This window comes from Schistocerca serialis, chromosome 5, assembly GCF_023864345.2.
Source record: "Schistocerca serialis cubense isolate TAMUIC-IGC-003099 chromosome 5, iqSchSeri2.2, whole genome shotgun sequence".
NCBI classification, from domain to species: domain Eukaryota; kingdom Metazoa; phylum Arthropoda; class Insecta; order Orthoptera; family Acrididae; genus Schistocerca; species Schistocerca serialis.
This window is the reverse complement of record NC_064642.1, coordinates 523,164,241-523,183,916: the sequence shown is the minus strand read 5'-3', so window position 1 is coordinate 523,183,916 and position 19,676 is coordinate 523,164,241. Positions and strand designations below refer to the sequence as shown.

The 19,676-nt window shown below is 43.7% G+C and overlaps 1 protein-coding gene across 1 annotated transcript in view; it reads left to right on the top strand.

Annotated features, from left to right (window-relative positions):
• Positions 1 to 19,253, top strand: part of LOC126482057 (transmembrane channel-like protein) — a 167,372-nt gene extending 148,119 nt beyond the window's left edge. Inside the window, exons 10-11 of the mRNA XM_050106033.1 lie at positions 18,708 to 18,956; positions 19,055 to 19,253. Coding sequence (XP_049961990.1) covers positions 18,708 to 18,956; positions 19,055 to 19,253 — 448 coding nt within the window. The remainder of the gene's footprint in view (positions 1 to 18,707; positions 18,957 to 19,054) is intronic.
• Positions 19,254 to 19,676: the final 423 nt, after the last annotated feature.

The following is a 19,676-nucleotide window of genomic DNA, read 5'->3' as shown; positions in this document are numbered from 1 at the left end:
TCTCTTTTCTCTTTGAGGTACTGGATGAGTTAAACAAAGGGTTTCGACGCTTGGCATAATTTTTTTTTTATTAACTAAGGCATTTGATTGTATTGATCACAAAATATTGCTCCAGAAGTTGGACCATTACGGAATACGGGGAGTAGCTTACAATTGGTTCATCTCTTACTTTAGCAACAGACAGCAAAAAGTCATTATTCACAATGTTGATAATGGCTGTGATGTGGTGTCTGAGTGGGGTATGGTCAAGCCGGGGGTGCCACAGGGATCAGTGTTGAGGCCGCTCCTGTTCCTTATTTATAAAAATGATATGGCCTTTAGTATTATGGGTAACTCTAAAATATTTCTGTTTGCTGATGACACTATCTTGGTAGTAAAGGATGTTGTGTGCAACATTGTCTCGGTTTCAAATAGTGCAGTACATGACCTAAGTTCATGGCTTGTAGAAAATAAACTAACGCTAAATCACAGTAAGACTTAGTTTTTACAGTTTCTAACACACAATTCAACAAAACCTGACGTTTTAATTTCACAGTACGGGCATATTATTAGTGAAACTGAACAGTTCAAATTTCTAGGTGTTCAGATAGGTAGTAAGCTGTCGGGGAAAGCCCACGTTCAGGATCTAGTTCAAATACTTAATACCGCCATTTTTACTCTTCGAACGGTATCTGAAGTGAGTGATCGTTCGACACGAAAATTAGTGTACTTTACTTATTTTCATTTGCTTGTGTCGTATGGTATTATTTTTTGGGGTAACACTTCCCATTTTAAAAGGATATTTTTGACTCAGAAACGGGCGGTTCGGGCAATACATGGTGTAAGTTCACGAACCTCTTGTCAACTCCAGTTCACGAGTCTGGGTATTTTGACGTTGGCCTCCCCATATATATATTCCTTACTGTCATTTCTTGTTAACAATATTAGCTTATTCCCAAGAATAAGCAGCTTTCACTCGGTTAATACTCTGCAGAAATCAAATCTACATTTAGATCGGACTTCCTTAACTCTTGTGCAGAAAGGTGTGCAATATACTACTGCATCCATTTTTCAATCAGCTACAACTCGAATTCAAAAATCTTAGCAGTAATCCACGCGCTTTCAGATCGAAACTGAAGAGTTTCCTCATGGGTCACTCCTTCTATTCTGTCGAGGAGTTCCTTGAAAAATTAAGCTGATTCATGTTGTATTGTTGATTTCGTTTACTTAAACTTATGGATTGACTTTTTTCGTGTTCATAAACATATATTTGTATCTGTTATTACCTTTATGTTGTAATGTCATTTACTGGCACGTACCAGGACCATGGAGATTTTCTCCTCAATTTGGTCCTACTGAACTTGATGTGTAAATATATAAATAAATAAATTACGAACTGATTATTTGCAGCAGCTTCCCACAAACTGTTGTTGGAAAATGTTTCCTCCTCGAGGACTAGTACGCATGAAGATTTGGCTCTTTCTGACAGCTCCTAGTCTTCACTTCCCTATAGCTTGGGGAGTTTCTCAAACAACAGAAATCTTGGGTAGTTAGTAAGTTACTCGTTCCATTGCTCATATTCACGATAAACGTTATGATGCTGAACATGTCAGCATTAAAAATAGAGAACACACACAAAAAAATTAAAAGGTATTCTTACAAGCTGTTCGGAAATTTCCGGTACACTTCTAGGACTTGTGGGGCGAAGTGAGTATATAATATCCTGAATCGGAAACTATGTCCGGATACGTACCGTTCCGTGCTACAGCCGTTTGAAAACATGTCTGCTAAGTAGATATGCAGCGGGGTAGTCATGGCTAAGTCGGATCGGATGACGTCATCTGACGTCTTTCCTGCCTCTCTGGCCTGATTCGAGCCTCATTCACGTGTCTGTGAGTGTTAGGGCAACATGATTGAGTACACGTTTGCTGAGTACACCTACGTTATCCTTCTGACTAGCGATGCTGGCGGTAATGAAAGAGCTGCTGGTCGCCTTTATCAGGATCGTTATCCACAAAGTCCGATTCCATTGTACACCACTTTCGCTACAATTATGCAACGGCTTCGAGAAAGGAAACCTTCACCGTCATAAGACGTGACTGTGGTGCTCCAAGGAGACACCACACACCCTAATTGGAAGGGGCCGTACTCCAGCACGTTGGAGAGAACCCGTCAACGAGTATACGAACAGTTTCTTGGTTGTTAGTGAGTGGAACTGTAGAACAAGTGATTTACTGGGCCGGCCGGTGTGGCCGAGCGGTTCTAGGCGCTTCAGTTCGGAACCGTGCTGCTGCTACGGTCGCAGGTTCGAATCCTGCCTCGGGCATGGATGTTTATGATGTCCTTAGGTTAGTTAGGTTTAAGTAGTTCTAAGGTCTAGGAGACTGATGACCTCAGATGTTAAGTCCCATAGTGCTCAGAGCCATTTGAACCATTTTTTGATTTACTGGTCATGCCTAACCAATTACTTGTATAAAAGCGGTCGCGTTAGCAATATGTTTTCAAATGGTTGTAGCATGTAAACGGTACATATCCGGACATGGATTCAAATTCAAAATATTGTCTACTCATTCCCCTCTACTAGTCCTATAAGTTCGTAATAGGAATTTCCGAATATACTGAACGGCTACATGATGATCAATCACAAATTTTTGTGTGTGTAAATAACTAATTATTTTCATTCAGGAATGCCTCTGTAGTATTGAAGGACCTTTCAAGTAGAAACATCTTTATCTACATTTGAAAACACTTTTGCTTGTCTCATATTTCATTTTTAAAGGTGGATCGACAAAGAGTTTTATAGCTACAAATTTCACCCTTTTCTGACCCCAGCCTGCATAAAATATACCCAAAATTGCCAGCACAGGCTCAGATTCAAGAAGCAAAAAAATTGATAAATTGCGACAAAGAGCATTAACTCTCATGTTCCTTTTTTTCATTTTCATAATACATGTCAGCTGCGGCACCTTGTATCACAGAATATTATGGGGAAAGTAGTTATCTATGTATCTATTTGCACTGAAATAAAGTCAATAGTCATTCTAACAGTCCTTTTTTTTAATTGCGGTTTAAGAGCCCCATCAATTTCAAGTACAAGAGTTTCTTTAAAAATTCATTCTTATGACAGGGCCTAGTTTGCAGCAAGTAGCTGGTCTTACAGAACTTACAGAAGTCCAAAAATACTGCCTCAGGCAACAGTGGAGCGTCTTTGGTCAAACCTCCGGTGTGTGTCGTCGTTAATCAGACAGTTCAATGACTCGTTGGCGAGAGGTCAAGCTGCAGGAAACCGGCAGTGACTTATTAAAGAAACTGGTATGGAGCAAGGATTTGGGTTGAGCGGTAAGCGTCTAGGCCACAAAACCAAACAGTCTGTTCATTGATCCTTGAGAATATTTAACACATCCAGGAGAAGTGAACCAATAAACGGAGAGGCCAGCGTATAATTACCAAATTTAGCATTTCATAAAGGGAAGAACACTTCAAATTTATTTTTACAATGATACAGTGCAGACCCACAGGGACCGGATTCTCTTTGTCCCCTTGGACAGTTAAAGCACAACTACACTGAAATGCCAAAGAAACTGGTATAGGCATGCGTATTCAAATACGGAGATATGCAAACAGGCAGCGTAAGGCGCTGCGGTCGGCAACGCCTAATAAGACGGCCAAGTGTCGGGTGCAATTGTTAGAAAGATTACTGCTGCTGCAATGGCAGGTTATCAAGATTTAAGTGAGTTAAAACGAGGGTTTCTAGTCGGCGCACGAGCAATGGGACACAGCATCTCCGAGGTAGTTATGAAGTAGGTATTTTCCCGCATGACCATTTCACGAGTGTACCGAATATCAGGAATCCGGTAAAACATCAAATCTCCGACATCGCTGTGTCAGGAAAAAGATTGTGCAAGAACGGGGCCACCGACAGCTGAAGAGAATCCTTCAACCTGACAGAATTGCGACCCTTCCGCAAACTGCTGCAAATTTCAGTGCTGGGCCATCAACAAGTTCCAGCATGCGAACCATTCAACGAAACGTCATCGATGTGGGCTCTCGGGGCTGAAGGCCCGCTCGTGTACTGTTGATGACTGCATGACACTGAAAGGTCTGTGTTGGATTCCTTTCATGTTAATTTCTTAAATCTGTTGTCATTTACTGCATACATTCCACTTCTATGTGGTGTTTCTTATTCTGTCTGGGAGGAGACTGAGCAGTGGAACATGTTACTTTTACATATAATGAAGAACGATCTGCCACACTACTACACTTTAAAACACAGTTCATATGTAATTCATGTCACACAGTCTCATACGGAACGTAGATCTGCTTTCTTTTATATACTGTATATGATAAGATACTGTCATCCCCCTTCCCTTCTGTGTGAATGGATGAATGAGCAAATGTATTTCTAGTCGCATGCTCGATGGTAGCAGACAAGCTGGTTTGCTAGAGAACAGTAGGACCAACATCGGAACAGGTAGCTATGCTTTCTAAAAGCAAAGAGGTTTCTATTCTTGGTATGGTCCTGTCCATCCCTTGTCATGTTGGTATAGGGAGCTGCCTTTCTGGTCACTTCCGTTTGTATCTGTGAGGTACTCTCGGTAGGGGCCCACGCCAGTCTGTCTGCGGCGAGCGTCTGAAGTGGTAAGATCTCCGGCTAAGTGCATCTCTGCTAAGTCCGTAGGACAATGGATTTCTTAAGTTCAGCCTAACTGAAAATTTAATCACCTTTATTTCAGGTTTAGATCTAAAATATCTTATGTTATCTTAAATTACAACGCAGTGTAATTCGAGAGTGAAGTTCAGAATATCTTCCAGTAGTTGCTTTGTCACTACTTTGTGAGTAAAGTGTAACCACGTGTTGATCCGTAACTCTAACTAAGATCATCAATCTTAAAAACGAATGTACGTGAGATTATAACGTCTCGTCTTGACAATATTTTTCAATATAGCAACTTTTCTTTATGTTCACCCTACGTGGGGTGTACTTTGTGAGACCAGAACCACGTTCTTATACAATTGTTTGGCCCATCAGGTTAATAGTAAGACGATAGTAACCAGTTCGAGGTTTTTCATTTGTAAATTGCGTTTCGATGTAATTTATTTTAATTATTAAAATTATCGTGGAGTTACACTCTGTACAAACCAAGTTGACCACGTGAAGCGCGTGGTGTAATCATCAAAGTAGCCCTCAGCCATTCTTTTCGGGAAGATTTCACATAGAGTTATTATGAATTTAGTATACCAGTGTGTGGTAATTTCATGATGGACAGGATTCCGCTATGAACGTAACTTCTTTGGGTGAAAATTGAATCGGTTGGTTGTGGTTAATTTCCTCTTGCATATGTTTCAACGTTCTCCGTGTGTTATTTTAAGAATGCAATGTTGTATGCAGTCTCCCAATCTTAGCTCCATATTTAACGTGTTCCGTAAGATTACAAACTTACATTTTCACAATCCTAACTAAGGCAGCAGTTTAGTTACGAATCAAGTTTAATATGCTGAAATTTTAACGGAACAATGATCAATGTTAAACTAAATGTCCAAATATAAACTGATTTATTTCCTTTTATTTAAATTCTCTTTTTATACATACAGGGTGTTACAAAAAGGTACGGCCGAACTTTCAGGAAACATTCCTCACACACAAATAAAGAAAATACGTTATGTGGACATGTGTCCGGAAACGCTTAATTTCCATGTTAGAGCTCATTTTAGTTTCGTCAGTATGTACTGTACTTCCTCGATTCACCGCCAGTTGGCCCAATTGAAGGAAGGTAATGTTGACTTCGGTGCTTGTGTTGACATGCGACTCATTGCTCTACAGTACTAGCATCAAGCACATCAGTACGTAGCATCAACAGGTTAGTGTTCATCACGAACGTGGTTTTGCAGTCAGTGCAATGTTTACAAAAGCGGAGTTGGCAGATGCCCATTTGATGTATGGATTAGCACGGGGCAATAGCCGTGGCGCGGTACGTTTGTATCGAGACAGATTTCCAGAACGAAAGTGTCCCGAAAGTAAGACGTTCGAAGCAATTGATCGGCGTCTTAGGGAGCACGGAACATTCCAGCCTATGACTCGCGACTGGGGAAGACCTAGAAAGACGAGGACACCTGCAATGGAGGAGTCAATTCTTCGTGCAGTTGACGATAACCCTAATGTCAGCGACAGAGAAGTTGCTGCTGTACAAGGTATCGTTGACCACGTCACTGTATGGAGAGTGCTACGGGAGAACCAGTTGTTTCCGTACCATGTACAGCGTGTGCAGGCACTACCAGCAGCTGATTGGCCTCCACGGGTACACTTCTGCGAATGGTTCATCCAACAATGTGTCAATCCTCATTTCAGTGCAAATGTTCTCTTTACGGATGAGGCTTCATTCCACCGTGATCAAATTGTAAATTTTCACAATCAACTTGTGTGGGCAATTCCAGAATCCGCACACAATTGTGCAATCACGTCATCAACACAGATTTTCTGTGAACGTTTGGGCAGGCATTGTTGGTGATGTCTTGATTGGGCCGCACGTTCTTCCACCTTACGCTCAATGGAGCACGTTATCATGATTTCATACGGGATACTTTACCTGTGCTGCTAGAACATGTGCCTTTACAAGTACGACACAACATGTGGTTCATGCACGATGGAGCTCCTGCACATTTCAGTCGAAGTGTTCGCACGCTTCTCAACAACAGATTCGGTGACCGATGGATTGGTAGAGGAGGACCAATTCCATGGCCTCCACGCTCTCCTCACCTCAAACCTCTTGACTTTCATTTATGTGGGCATTTGAAAGCTCTTGTCTACGCAACCCCGGTACCAAATGTAGAGACTCTTCGTGCTCGTGTTGTGGACGGCTGTGATACAATACGCCATTCTCCAGGGCTGCATCAGCGCATCAGGGATTCCATGCGACGGAGGGTGGATGCATGTATCCTCGCTAACGGAGGACATTTTGAACATTTCCTGTAACAAAGTGTTTGAAGTCACGCTGGTACGTTCTGTTGCTGTGTGTTTCCATTCCATGATTAATGTGCTTTGAAGAGAAGTAATAAAATGAGCTCTAACATGGAAAGAAAGCGTTTCCGGACACATGTCCACACAACGTATTTTCTTTCTTTGTGTGTGAGGAATGTTTCCTGAAAATTTGGCCGTACCTTTTTCTAACACCCTGTATATCACCGGTTGTCGTAAAATGACTATTAAAAGATTATAATTAATGTTAATCTGGTTGGGAATTTGGTAAGCTAGGCTGGATACCTGGTGAAACAGTTGCTCAGTAATGCAAGGTTAACTTCCCCAGATAGCTCACAGCTTTTAACCCGCTTTTATTGTCTTGAATATCAGCACCGCTTTCAGAACAACTTAATGCATCAACATTACAACACATAGCTTTACACGTCGCCTGGGCCCGTCAACACCGACATTGGACTGTTGATGACTGGAAACATGTTATCTGGTTGGACGAGTCTCGTTTCAAATTGTATCGAGCGGATGGACGTGTATGGGTATGGAGACAACCTTATGAAACCACGGAACCTGCATGTCAGCAGCGGACTGTTAAACTTAGTGGAAGCTCTGTAATGGTGTGAGGCGTGTGCGGTTAGAGTGATATGGGAACCCTAATACGCCTAGATACGACCCTGACAGGTGCCAGTACGTAAGCGTCCTGTCGGATCACCTGCATCCATTCATATACATTGTGCATTCCGATGTACTTGGGCAATTCCAGCAGGACAATGCGATACCCCATACGTCCAGAACTGCTACAGAGTGGCTTCAGGAACCCCTTTCTGAGTTTAAACACTTCCACCGGCCACCATATTTACCCGACATGAACATTATTGAGGATGTCTGGGATGGCTTTCAACGTGCTGTTCAGAAAAGATCCGAACCTGTTACATGTTACATGAATGTTACATATTACATGAAACCGCCGTACTCTTACGAATTTATGGACACCAATTCCCTCCAGCACTACTTCAGACCTTAGTCGCGCCCATGCCACTCGTGTTGTGGCACTTCTGCGTGCTCGTGGGGGCCCTAACGATATTAGGCACGTGTAGCAGTTTCTTTGGCTCTTCAGTGTAAAACAGATTGAAGGTACATTGTAAAAGATACAAAACATAAATCTTAAGGCCAACCAGATACCTAGATACTGAAATGCTATGGATTCCTTTTAACACCTGAACAACAAGACCATGAATAATTAAGCCTTTAAGTTAAGCTCTAGTAAATAAAAATCTTTAAAACAACGAACGTTGAGAAACTAAGCTATAAGTAAAATTTAAGACTAGTGATCTTAACTGTGGGTAATGAACATTTTAAGAATGTTTAAATAACATTGAGCTACTGGAAAACTTCAAATTCATGTATTTAACGAAATTAAATAATTCCGTTGCTCCACTACAGCAGATATATCATGTGTAGCAGACAGCTCATGTACTTGTGGCGGTGCTAACAGTTCACAATGAGGTAAACAAGAAATTTGAGTTCCACAACTTACAGTTCTTGGCAAGATTAGTTTCAGCAACTTAAAAGTTAAGCAAAGAGTAAATATTTATTAGAAACTGATAATTAAAACTACAGTAAAATGCAGAAATGGCATTCAAGGTGAATCCTTAGGACAATAACATGCGGAGAAAGTGGCCGAGGCAAACATATCGTTTTGAAGGGAGCAGCTCACGCATCGACCACACGCGATCCTCACCTTTGCAAACAGCACCCTGGCAAACGATGCATCCCTCGCAGTGATCGCTATACAACGTGGACGTCTGGCCTCTGAGTACAGAAATGCAGCGTGTCTGCAGATTCATGTGCTTTGCATCGTCCGCCATGTTGTAATTTGGCAAACAAATTTCCATCGGTCTGTTCGTGACAAAGAATCGTTGACTGCTTTCTTGTTTCGAACTTTATGTCACCATGTGATGTAATAGGGTGATCTGGCAGCGAAATCGAAAAGCATTTTCTTTTCGTGTTCTAGTGACATTTGCTAGCAGCCAAGTTGTAAATTGGCAATTACGAGCATCTATGGCTGGCACGATCAGACAGCTGAGGTTCAACATCCAGGTAGTGTGGAGATCACTGGCCCCGCGTTACGGGTCAACAGTTTCCGCAAGCGACCCCCTCATCTGCGGCCGCCATACTGCAGAGTGTGCCAGATCATACCTCTTCCCAACATAACCAAGTACGTTCGACGTCCAACAAATGAGTCAACTCTATCAAGGCACCATCGCGTAACGTGATTCACAAGTGATGATGGACACGAGGATACACTGACTGCCCATAGCAGAGTGAGAAACTAGCAGACGCGGACATCAGCATTACCACGGCTGAGCCTACATACCTTATGCATTCTGCGTGCAACTTCACAGGTAAACATTGACTGATACCGACAGCAAGTCAGAGCCCTGGGACAGAACTTCACCGTCTCGCTTCCCAGACCGACACGTCGCGAGGGCCCCAGCTCGCCGCTAGAAGAAACCTCCCTACCACCCACAGCGCCGCCACCAGAATGGCGGCTGCTAACTTTAAGCGAATGATAGCACACGTAAAATGAAATCGCGCTCGAGATCAAGCCAGAAACAAACTGGCTCAGAAACCATTACGTCATTTGCCTTAAGAAGATGTAAGAAAACCACAGAAAACCTAAATACGAGTTGCTGGGCGGAGATTTAAACCTCACCCCTCCCAATAGCGAGTGCAGTGTCTTCAACAGCGTATCACTTGTCTCTACACTTGACAGAGGTACACAGTGAATCAGTGCACGTCGACTATGCAAGTGTTCGGTACTAGCACCAGTTGGAGCTTGATACTGAGTCTGCAAACAGATGCTTTTATGAGTAACCGACTCTACTTCTGTATCTACATCTGGTTCCACGTAACACCCGGCAAGCTACCATGCGGCGCATGCCACAAACTGCCTTGCACCACTGCTCGCCATTCCCTCTTCTGCTCACAAATGGAGCGAGGGCAAGAAGACTGCCTCCACTATCCTATCAAAAGTATCCAGACACCAATTAGCGGACAGATGCGGCGTGATCCTTCGCCTGTTTGACGGCTCAAACTCTCTTGGCGACGCTTTCAGCGCGGTGTCTCAATGTCTATGGAGGAAGGGCAGCCCATTCTTCACCAAGAGCCGAAACCAGAGAAAGTAGCGATTTTGGGCGTTGGGGCCTGCAGTGAAGCTGAAGTTTCATTGGGTTCAGGACGGGACTCTGGCTAGGCCAGTAAATTTCAGGAGAGCTGTTGTCCCAGACCATTGGCTCACAAATGCTAGCTTATGACATGGTGCATTGTCATGCCGATCAGTCATCGTTTTCGAACTGTTCCTCTACACAGTGCTGCAAAATACGTTCATATCCTTCCTCAATCAGCACATCACGACTCAACCACAAAAAACACCCTCATACTGTACCACCTCCTCCACCGTACTTCACTACTGGCACCACACATGCAACCAGGTATCGTTCTCCTGACATTAACCAAACCAAACCCTTCCATTCGATTGTCACGTGGTATAGTGTAATTCATCACTCCAAATCACTCGTTTCCACTCGGCCACTGTCTAGTTGTGTCACTTTTTACACCAACTCAAACGTCGCTTAGCACTGATAACAGAAATGGGTGACATATGAGGAGCTGCTCGATCACTACACCCCATTATTTAACTCCATGCGCACAGTCATTGTACTGCCTGGACCACTAGTAGCACTCTGGAACTCAGGAGTGATTTCTTCCGAGGATTTCTTGGGACTTTTTAATACACTCCGCAATCCTCGATGGTCGCTGTGGGTCAGTTCATAAGGTCTACTTGGTACTGCTTTAGCTGTGTTTGTTCCTTCGGTTTCCACTTCACAGACAGGTCACTTACAGTCGACTTGGCCAACACTCAAAGAGTTGAAATGTCCCTGATGGATTTCTTAGTCAGGTGCCATACAATGACAAGCATGTGCGAAGTCACTGAACTCATTGCGGCCGGAAAAAGATCCTGCAAGAACGGGACCAACAACGACTGAAGAGAATCGTTCAACTTGACAGAAGTGCAACCCTTCCGCAAATTACTGCAGATTTCAGTGCTTGACCATCAACAAGTTTCAGCATGCGAAACATTCAACGAAGCATTATTTATATGGGCTTTCGGAGCTGAAGGCCCGCTCGTGTACTCTTGATGACAACACGACATAGAGCTTTACACCTGGCCTGGGCCAGTCAACACCGACATTTGCACTGTTGATGACGAAACATAATGCCTGGCGGACGAGTCTCCTTTCAGATTGTATGGATCGGATGAACGTGTACGGGTATGGAGGCAACCTCATGAATCCATGGACTCTGCATGTCAGCAGGGGACTGTTCAGGCTGGTCGACGCTCTGTAATGGTGTGGGTCGTGTGCAGTTGGAGTGATATGGAACCCCTGATATATCTAGATACGACTCTGACAGGTGACACGCACGTAATCATCCGGTCTGATCCTCTGCAACCATTCATATCCATTGTGCATTCCGACGGTCTTCGGCAATTCCAGCAGGACACTGCGACACCCCACACGTCTACAGAGTGGCTCCAGGAATGCTCTTCTTAGTTTAAACGCTTCCGCTGACCACCAAACTCTCCAGACATGAACATTATTGACCATGTCGGGGATGCCTTGCAAAGTGATGTTCAGAAGAGATCTCCACCCCCTGGTATTCTTACGGATTAATGGACAGCCCTGCGGGATTCATGGTGGCAATTCCCTCCAGCACTATTTCAGACATTAGTCGAGTACACGCCACGTCGTGTTGTGGAGCTTCTGCGTGCTCGTGGGGGCCCTACACGTTATTAGGCAGGTGTATCAGTTTCCTTGGCTCTTCAGTGTACATGAGCTACAGTTTTCTAGTATTATCCCAGCAAACCAAAGTCGACCATTCGCTTTTGCTACAACCTACCTTACGTTGTTGTTGTCTTCATGTTGTTTTGAAACGTTACGCCTAGAATACCATATTCGAATATTACATGATTGTTTTCCCTACTCATCTGCAATTAACTTAAATTTCTTTCACATATACGTAGCATGTACAAATAAAACTTTCTAATTTTGAAATTACATCTGATTCTAGACAATATCATGGTGTATGAGGTTGATTTTTCTCGGAAACGGATGGGTAGTGATCTAAATCCGTTCACAGAAGTTACTTGCCGGAGGACCAGGACCATTAATCAAAGCTCGTCACGGACAGCTGTCGCGGAATTTGAGCTCCCTAGCTAGATAAAGCTCCACGAGTTGCAGGCATCCCACCAAATAGAAATTCTGTCCAAGTCATCTTTTATCCTCCTACAGTTACTCAGCGATGACACTTCGAAATAAACTACAGCGTCAATAAAAAAAAAAGCCGCAGAATTAAAGGTTGTCTTCTACTCGTGTATTTTCACTTTTGTCTTGGAACACATCGCACATAATGATTAGTATTAGGTTAACATAGTTTTTATTTTAATAACTTTCTTAATTTTATGATGGAAGAACCTTTATACGGCATCGCCGTGCCGGTTACAGATGTGAGTGTCCTGATTTGTGCACAAGTCACCTGATTGGCTAGGTAACCTACTGCATTGCATCCTCTCTACATTTATACATAGTTTTGGGCTGCATTCTTGTCACTACTGACAAACTGCATTTTGTAGCAATATGTACGAATAAGTTCATGATATTGTAATGTTAGTTTTAATATAATTTTTTAATATTGTTGCGGCTCACTCTTCCGTTTCCCAACTTTGATCTGATGATGATCTGCTTGTCAGGTCGAAACCAGTCGTCATTAATAAAAATGTCCTATCTTTTTATAAAAACTGGTCGAGAATTGCATTACTGAGCTGGTTCCATAAAGAGCATATAGCCTGATACTTAATCAGTTCTCTGCCCTAAAATTTCACATGGTGCTATCAAATGAATGAAATGCGTCGAAATTTACGTCCAAGGGAATTGTCTTTAGATATGTGACCGAAATTGTGAGATTCAATTATTTACTCCATACTGCAACACTTTTGGTAGATCTTTCATCTTCTCATATACCAAACAATGATTGTTTGTTTTGCGAGAAGAAAACATAGAAAAAATAGCGTACGGTGTGCACCGTGAATCAAACACGGCATTTGTGGTCACAATTCGTAGGTAAGTGTGGTGAACAAGTCCAGTTTCTCGTTCGCAATGACATTGGTTTCATACATAAATTATGCAACAGGTTTCATTCTCCTACTAGAGAGTACACATTTATGCAAAATGTGCAACTGTGAGGTGGGATATGTGTTTAGATTTCAAACTAAGCCCGATCCCACTGACCACCGCCACCGACAAGAAAGGGTGTCCTCCTCGAGTATAACGATAACGTATCGAAATCGCTAACTACTGAATTTCTCGGAATAGGACGTAGCATGTACAAATATAACTTTCTAATTTTGAAATTACATCTGATTCTAGACAATATCATGGTCTATGAGCTTGATTTTTCTCGGAAATGGATGCGTTGTGATCCAAATCCTTTCACAGAAGTTACTTGCCGGAGGACCAGGACCATTAATCAAAGCTCGTCACGGACAGCTGTCGCGGAATCTGAGCTCCCTAGCTAGATAAAGCTCTGACCAGTCTCCACGAGTTGCAGGCATCGGTTGACGGATAGCGAGACAACGCTTTCGGTATTTAGTGTGAAGTCCACGGATCGAAGCTTTGCCGATCTCATCAGAAATGGTTCAAATGGCTCTGAGCACTATGGGACTTAACATCTGTGGTCATCAGTCCCCTAGAACTTAGAACTACTTAAACCTAACTAACCTAAGGACATCACACACATCCATGCCGGAGGCAGGATTCGAACCTGCGACCGTAGCGGTCACACGGTTCCAAACTGAAGCGCCTAGAACTGCACGGCCACACCGGCCGGCGATCTCATCAGAGCGAAAGGGTCTGCTACGCTGTACTATGTTGGTGTATTTCATTCAGTTCAATTGAAGGAGTCGGGCACTGGGACAGCGAGAGTGAAAAGTCCGAAATTGTCACCGCTGCAGTGTCATTTGTGGATGGTATTAATTTTTCACCTCGAAGCAACAGCAGAATTAAGGGTTCAGTTATCATTCCAAGTTCATAGCGCGTTAATAAAATTATATATATATATATATATATATATATATATATATATATATATATATATCAATTTTTTCTCTTTCAAGGGATGTTTGACGTGTTTCCTCCTTATATGATCCAAATTTGTCGTGCCATCTCTCATTTTTAATCTATTAAAGCCAATGAAGCATTGTACTTCGTTGCTACCGCACTTCGTAAAAATATTGTAGACTAGGAATGGTAGCAATCTGCAACACAACCGATGATCGAAGACGACACTGAGAAACTACCGTGCAGATCGAGTGGGAGCAAGCTTTTCTCACTGCATGTACACTTCTACCATCTAATAGGACGCGCCATATAACAACAGGTGTTGTTAGTTAAACGACTGTCTGCATTATTATTAAAATGGGGCTGATCACTTTCCCGTTTTCTATAATCACCCAGTATTTCAAAACAATGGAGATTTTACGAAAAAACATTAATTTTTTTAAAAAGAAAACATTATTTAAAAATCAAAAACCTAAACACCACTGCAATGGCAGATTGATATGCCTGTTTTTCTACCCGGTTATAAGTAAAAAAATCAAAAACCCTATTATAACCGAGAGCAAACAAGCAGCGAAAAATACATATTATTCAGAACCAAAATACCACTATTGTTTTTAACTGGTCGGTTCTTCCCACTCCTAACTCCCAGCTGGAAACATTTGAGAGGGGATTCCCCGTTCCGCCAATTACCTTACAACCAAAGGAAACAACCCTAGAAACTTGGTCATACCTGTGGGATGGGGGATATTTCGTCTTTAATTCTGGAACGATATGTCCCAGAAAGAAAATAAAAGGCTAGTGTGCGTGATAGCGCACGTGTTTGTAGGTACATAGTGTATTACAGTGAGGAACAATAAATATTTTAGGACATGGTAGTATATAGTTACTGAGATAAAACATTCCATATAACATGTGTTCAATTTTTATACGGTATACAGATTCTATTGTTGCAATGGAACAGAAATGTACCCAAAGATGGCGTTAAGCAAAGGTAAATTAAGTTCAAAGCTCATGTTCATAAATTACATCTTCAGTTTCAAAGCCCTACCGATTCTTCTTGACAATACCACGTGTAGCTCATCTGATTGCGTCTCGGCGTTGTTTTTCGAGGGTACCACTATTTATTGTTTCAACGATCAATTCGTTCCTTGTATTTACTTTTTTTTTTTTTTTTCAAGACTTCGCCCTTCAACCATGGGCGTTTGCAATTTACAGGCAGTCAACAGCGAGGTTATCAGCACCTTGTCTTTCCACTACCTCCACAGGCAAAAATGTATAGGGGTGAGGCTCGTGGACCCTGGTGGCCAAGAAACATGATCATTTCTTCGATCTCTCTTCCAGCGAATGTTAGATGATGTGTGTGTCACCTGATGAACAGAACGTGGAGGAGGTCTGTAACACTGGAAGAATATACCACCTTTGTAGCCAAAGGAACCTCTCGCTATAATGGTGGAAGCTAGTTTTCTTCGAGAATGTCAACGTATCAGGACCATGTAAAGCAGTGAGGTAACAAGAAGAGCCCAGTCAAACGTCTATCACAACGTACCACACATTCACAAAGATGCGTTGTCAGGTATATGTCTCCATAGAGGTATGTGGGTTTTTGCCGGACCAACGATGCTATTTACGAAAGTTATTCACTTATTTACATCGCCACGACTGACAGGGGATTCATCAGTTCCCCGAAAGCTGGATCGGCTGAAAGGATCACATTTCTTGACCACCAGCTTCCCCGGATTATGAATAGTGCTGGCCTCGTAAAATAACTCCAAGACAAACCTCAGAAGAGCTCCACTTGGTGTTGTCATGAGAATTTTGCAGTGCATTGAAGCCGAATCACCTTTGAACTTAATTATTTGCCTTTGCTTAGCTCCTTCTGTGAGGATCTGTGTGGGTTACTCTCTAACAGCTATATCTCTGAAACCAATAAAAATTGGACACGTTGTATGGAATGTTGAACTGCAGAAGGTGTACTACGTAAAGGTAAACACTGATCACGGATGAGGCCTTAGGCCTGCTCCAAGTAGACGGTTGCTGCCTACAAGGCAGTACGATGAGCGATCTGTGATCGTGTGCCGTGTGATGAGCATGTTGCCAATCCCTCTAGCGTTACTGCCAGTAGACGAATCCTGCTGATGCCCTGCTCCTGTGTTCAATAAATACTCATTTGACCTCACGAAGCTGAGTGGACCCCGTTCCAGACCTCGTTACCTCGTAAAAATTCGAGGAGCTACCGTGAATCGAACATGGGACCTTCTGCACCGAAGGCAGTGATGCTAAACATATTTTTAAAACAGTCCTATTTATTATACAGTACAACTTACATAATTATTTTCTAACATAAAAAGTATTTATTTTTAACATTGTTATAAACTAAAACCTTTTCTTAAGACAATGAGTAAAAAATTCGCAAACTTTTCTTCATAGCCGGCCGGTGTGGCCGAGCGGTTCTCGGCGCTTCAATCTGGAGCCGCGCGACAGCTACGTTGCAGGTTCGAATCCTACCTCGCGCATGGATGTGTGTGATGCCCTTAGGTTAGTTAGGTTTAAGTAGTTCTAAGTTCTAGGGGACTGATGACCTCAGATGTTAAGTCCCATAGTGCTTAGAACCATCTGAACCATTTTCTTCATAGTTTCTCATCCGTTGAAGTTAATGGTGCTCTGTTTCGAGGAATGCCCAAAATTCCTATTCACTCTTTTTTTTTCATTTGCCAGAATGAAATATACAGTGTGAGTCTTCAGACAATTCACTCCCTTCCTCTTCATTTTGGGAAAAGGGCTATCATCCGGCTTGAGGAAACCATTCTGCTATGGAGACATTCCGTACACACTACCTAAAATATTTAGTGTTCCTCCTGCAATACCCTGTACCATACATTTATCCACCAGAACATTATGACCACCAACTTACTGTCGATATAAACCAATGCAGGCGATAGCAGCGTCACCTGGCGAGAAACGGCCTCCAGATAGACACACGCATGGTGCATGTAGTATCAGTGAGCTGTCCGTGTGTAGAATGGGGAAGGCGCGCGATCTTTCCGAGTTCGACAGAGGACAGATTGCGATGTCCCGGAGGCTCGGTACGAGCTGTTGGGAAATTGCACGACTGTGGTGACTGTCTTCAACACATGGCGAAACCAAGGTCCAGACTTCGTAGGCTTGGACGGCCACCCCTCATTACAGATGTCGGCCGTCGTAGACAGGGCACTACTAGTCAAATAAGACAGGCGGCGGCGAACTGTGGCGGAACTAGCATCAGACTAATGTTGAGCAGAGTAATCGCGGGGCTGAACACTCAGTGTACCGAACACCCCTAACGAAGGGTCTCCGCAGCCAATGCTGCCAATGCTAACACCACGACGTCGGCAAGTACGACTGAAATGGGTACGTGACTGTTGGCAATGAGCGTTGGAGCAATGGCTGAGCGTTGCTTGGTCTGATGCATCTTGATACCTCATTCATCATGCCGATGCAAGGGCGCGAAATCGTCTTCTTCCAGACGAACATCTCCTAGACACCTGTACTGCGCCGGCCGCGGTGGTCTCGCGGTTCTAGGCGCCCAGTCCGGAACCGTGCGACTGCTACGGTCGCAGGTTCGAATCCTGCCTCGGGCATGGATGTGTGTGCTGTCCTTAGGTTAGTTACGTTTAAGTAGTTCTAAGTTCTAGGGGACTGATGACCACAGCAGTTGAGTCCCATAGTGCTCAGAGCCATTTTTGAACCTGTACTGCGGGAAGTAACCAAGCTGGCAGCGGCTCCATTATGCTCTGGGGAACATTCACTTGGGCATCCATGGGTCCAGCGGAGCCGATGCAGGGCATCATGCCGGCCAAGGAGTATCGTGCACTAGTTGCAGGCTCGTACACCCGTTCGTGATGATTATGTTTCCCGACGGCAGTGGCATTTTTCTGCAAGATAATGCGCTATGTCACAAGTTCAGGTGTGTGATGGAGTGGTTCGAGGAACACAGTGTCGAGTTCCAGCTGATGTGCTAACCCCCCAACTAGCCAGATCTGAACTCAGTCGAACACGTCTGGGATGTGATTGTATGTGGCGTTGGAGTTCATTGCCCCCTCCCCGGAATTTAAGGGAATTAAGTGACTTGTGTGTGCAGATGAGCCGGCCACTGTGGCCGAGTGGTTCTAGCCGCTTCAGTCCGGAACTGCGCTGCTGCTACGGTCGCAGGTTCTAATCCTGCCTGGGACATGGATGTGTGTGATATCCCTAGATTAGTTAGGTTTAAGTAGTTCTAAGTCTAGGGAACAGATGACCTCAGATGTTAAGTCCCATAGTGCTTAGAGCCATTTGAACCATTTGTGTGCATATGTGGTCCCAACTTCCTCCAGCGACCTATCAAGGCCTCATTTCGATCATGCCACGACGTGTCGCCGCTGTTGTCCACGCCAAAGGTAGACATGCCGGCTACTAGGTATGTGTTCATAGTGTTCTGGCTCATCATTGTACACTGAAGTCGGTGAGTTGCTCGGCCTGTGCTGCGTAACTACGTCGCTATCCGCTCCAGGAGTTGTGAACAACCCGATATTCAATGCAAAACTCAGCCGGAACTCCACTGTGTGCAGTTGGCGGGTGCTCTGCCTGCGGGCGTTGGTGAACTTGGCTGTGCTGGTGCTGCTGGCGTCTTCCGCCTACGCCGTCGTGGAAGTGGTGAAGCGCTCCAATCAGACGTCGCCCAGCGACAGCTGGTGGCGGCAGAACGAGATCACCGTGGTGATGTCGCTCATCCAGTACGTCTACCCCATCCTGTTCGAGGTGCTGGGACTACTCGAGAGCTACCACCCGCGCAAGCAGCTGCGCATACAGCTCGCGAGGTGAGCACAGTAGGAAATAAAGCACAGTGTTGTTCGTGTTGTTTCTTCAACATATGTGGCCGATTTACGACGCACTAACGTTGTTTACTTTGTTGCAGAATAATGGCGCTTAACATGCTTAGTCTCTACACGCTGATCATAGCGCTGTTCGACAAGATTAAAGATATGGTGAGTGAAAATCTTGCATGCAGCCTGCCGCATCTAGTACGTGATCGATCAAGGGCATCTTGTTGTACACCACGAGCTGTAGTTGAAAGATATTTATTTTCCAGACCAATAGAAGAAATTGTCTGGTGATCGTATTTACAAGTATTTTTAAGAGACGATGAGTCTCATTCCGTTTAGCGTTTTAGTTTTATAGCATACACACGCCACGATCAGTGTACCACAGACATCGACGTTGTCATTACAAAGTCGTTACAGGTGAGAGACACCTCGTTTCATATACCCTGTCAGTCCAAAAAGTTTCGAAACTGGATTAATATACCTAGTCTCCCCGCACTCAAGTAGGACATCTACATCATACTCCGCAGGCACCTAATGGTGTGTGACAGAGGATATTTCTGGTAACACTAACTGATCCCCTTACCCTGTTCCAAAAGCAAATGGCACATGGGAAGAATGATCGTCGGCAAGAATCTGGATTAGTTACAATTTCTCGAATTTCCTCGTCGTGGTCATCATGTGGGTGGAAGTAATATGTTGTTCGACTCTTTCCGG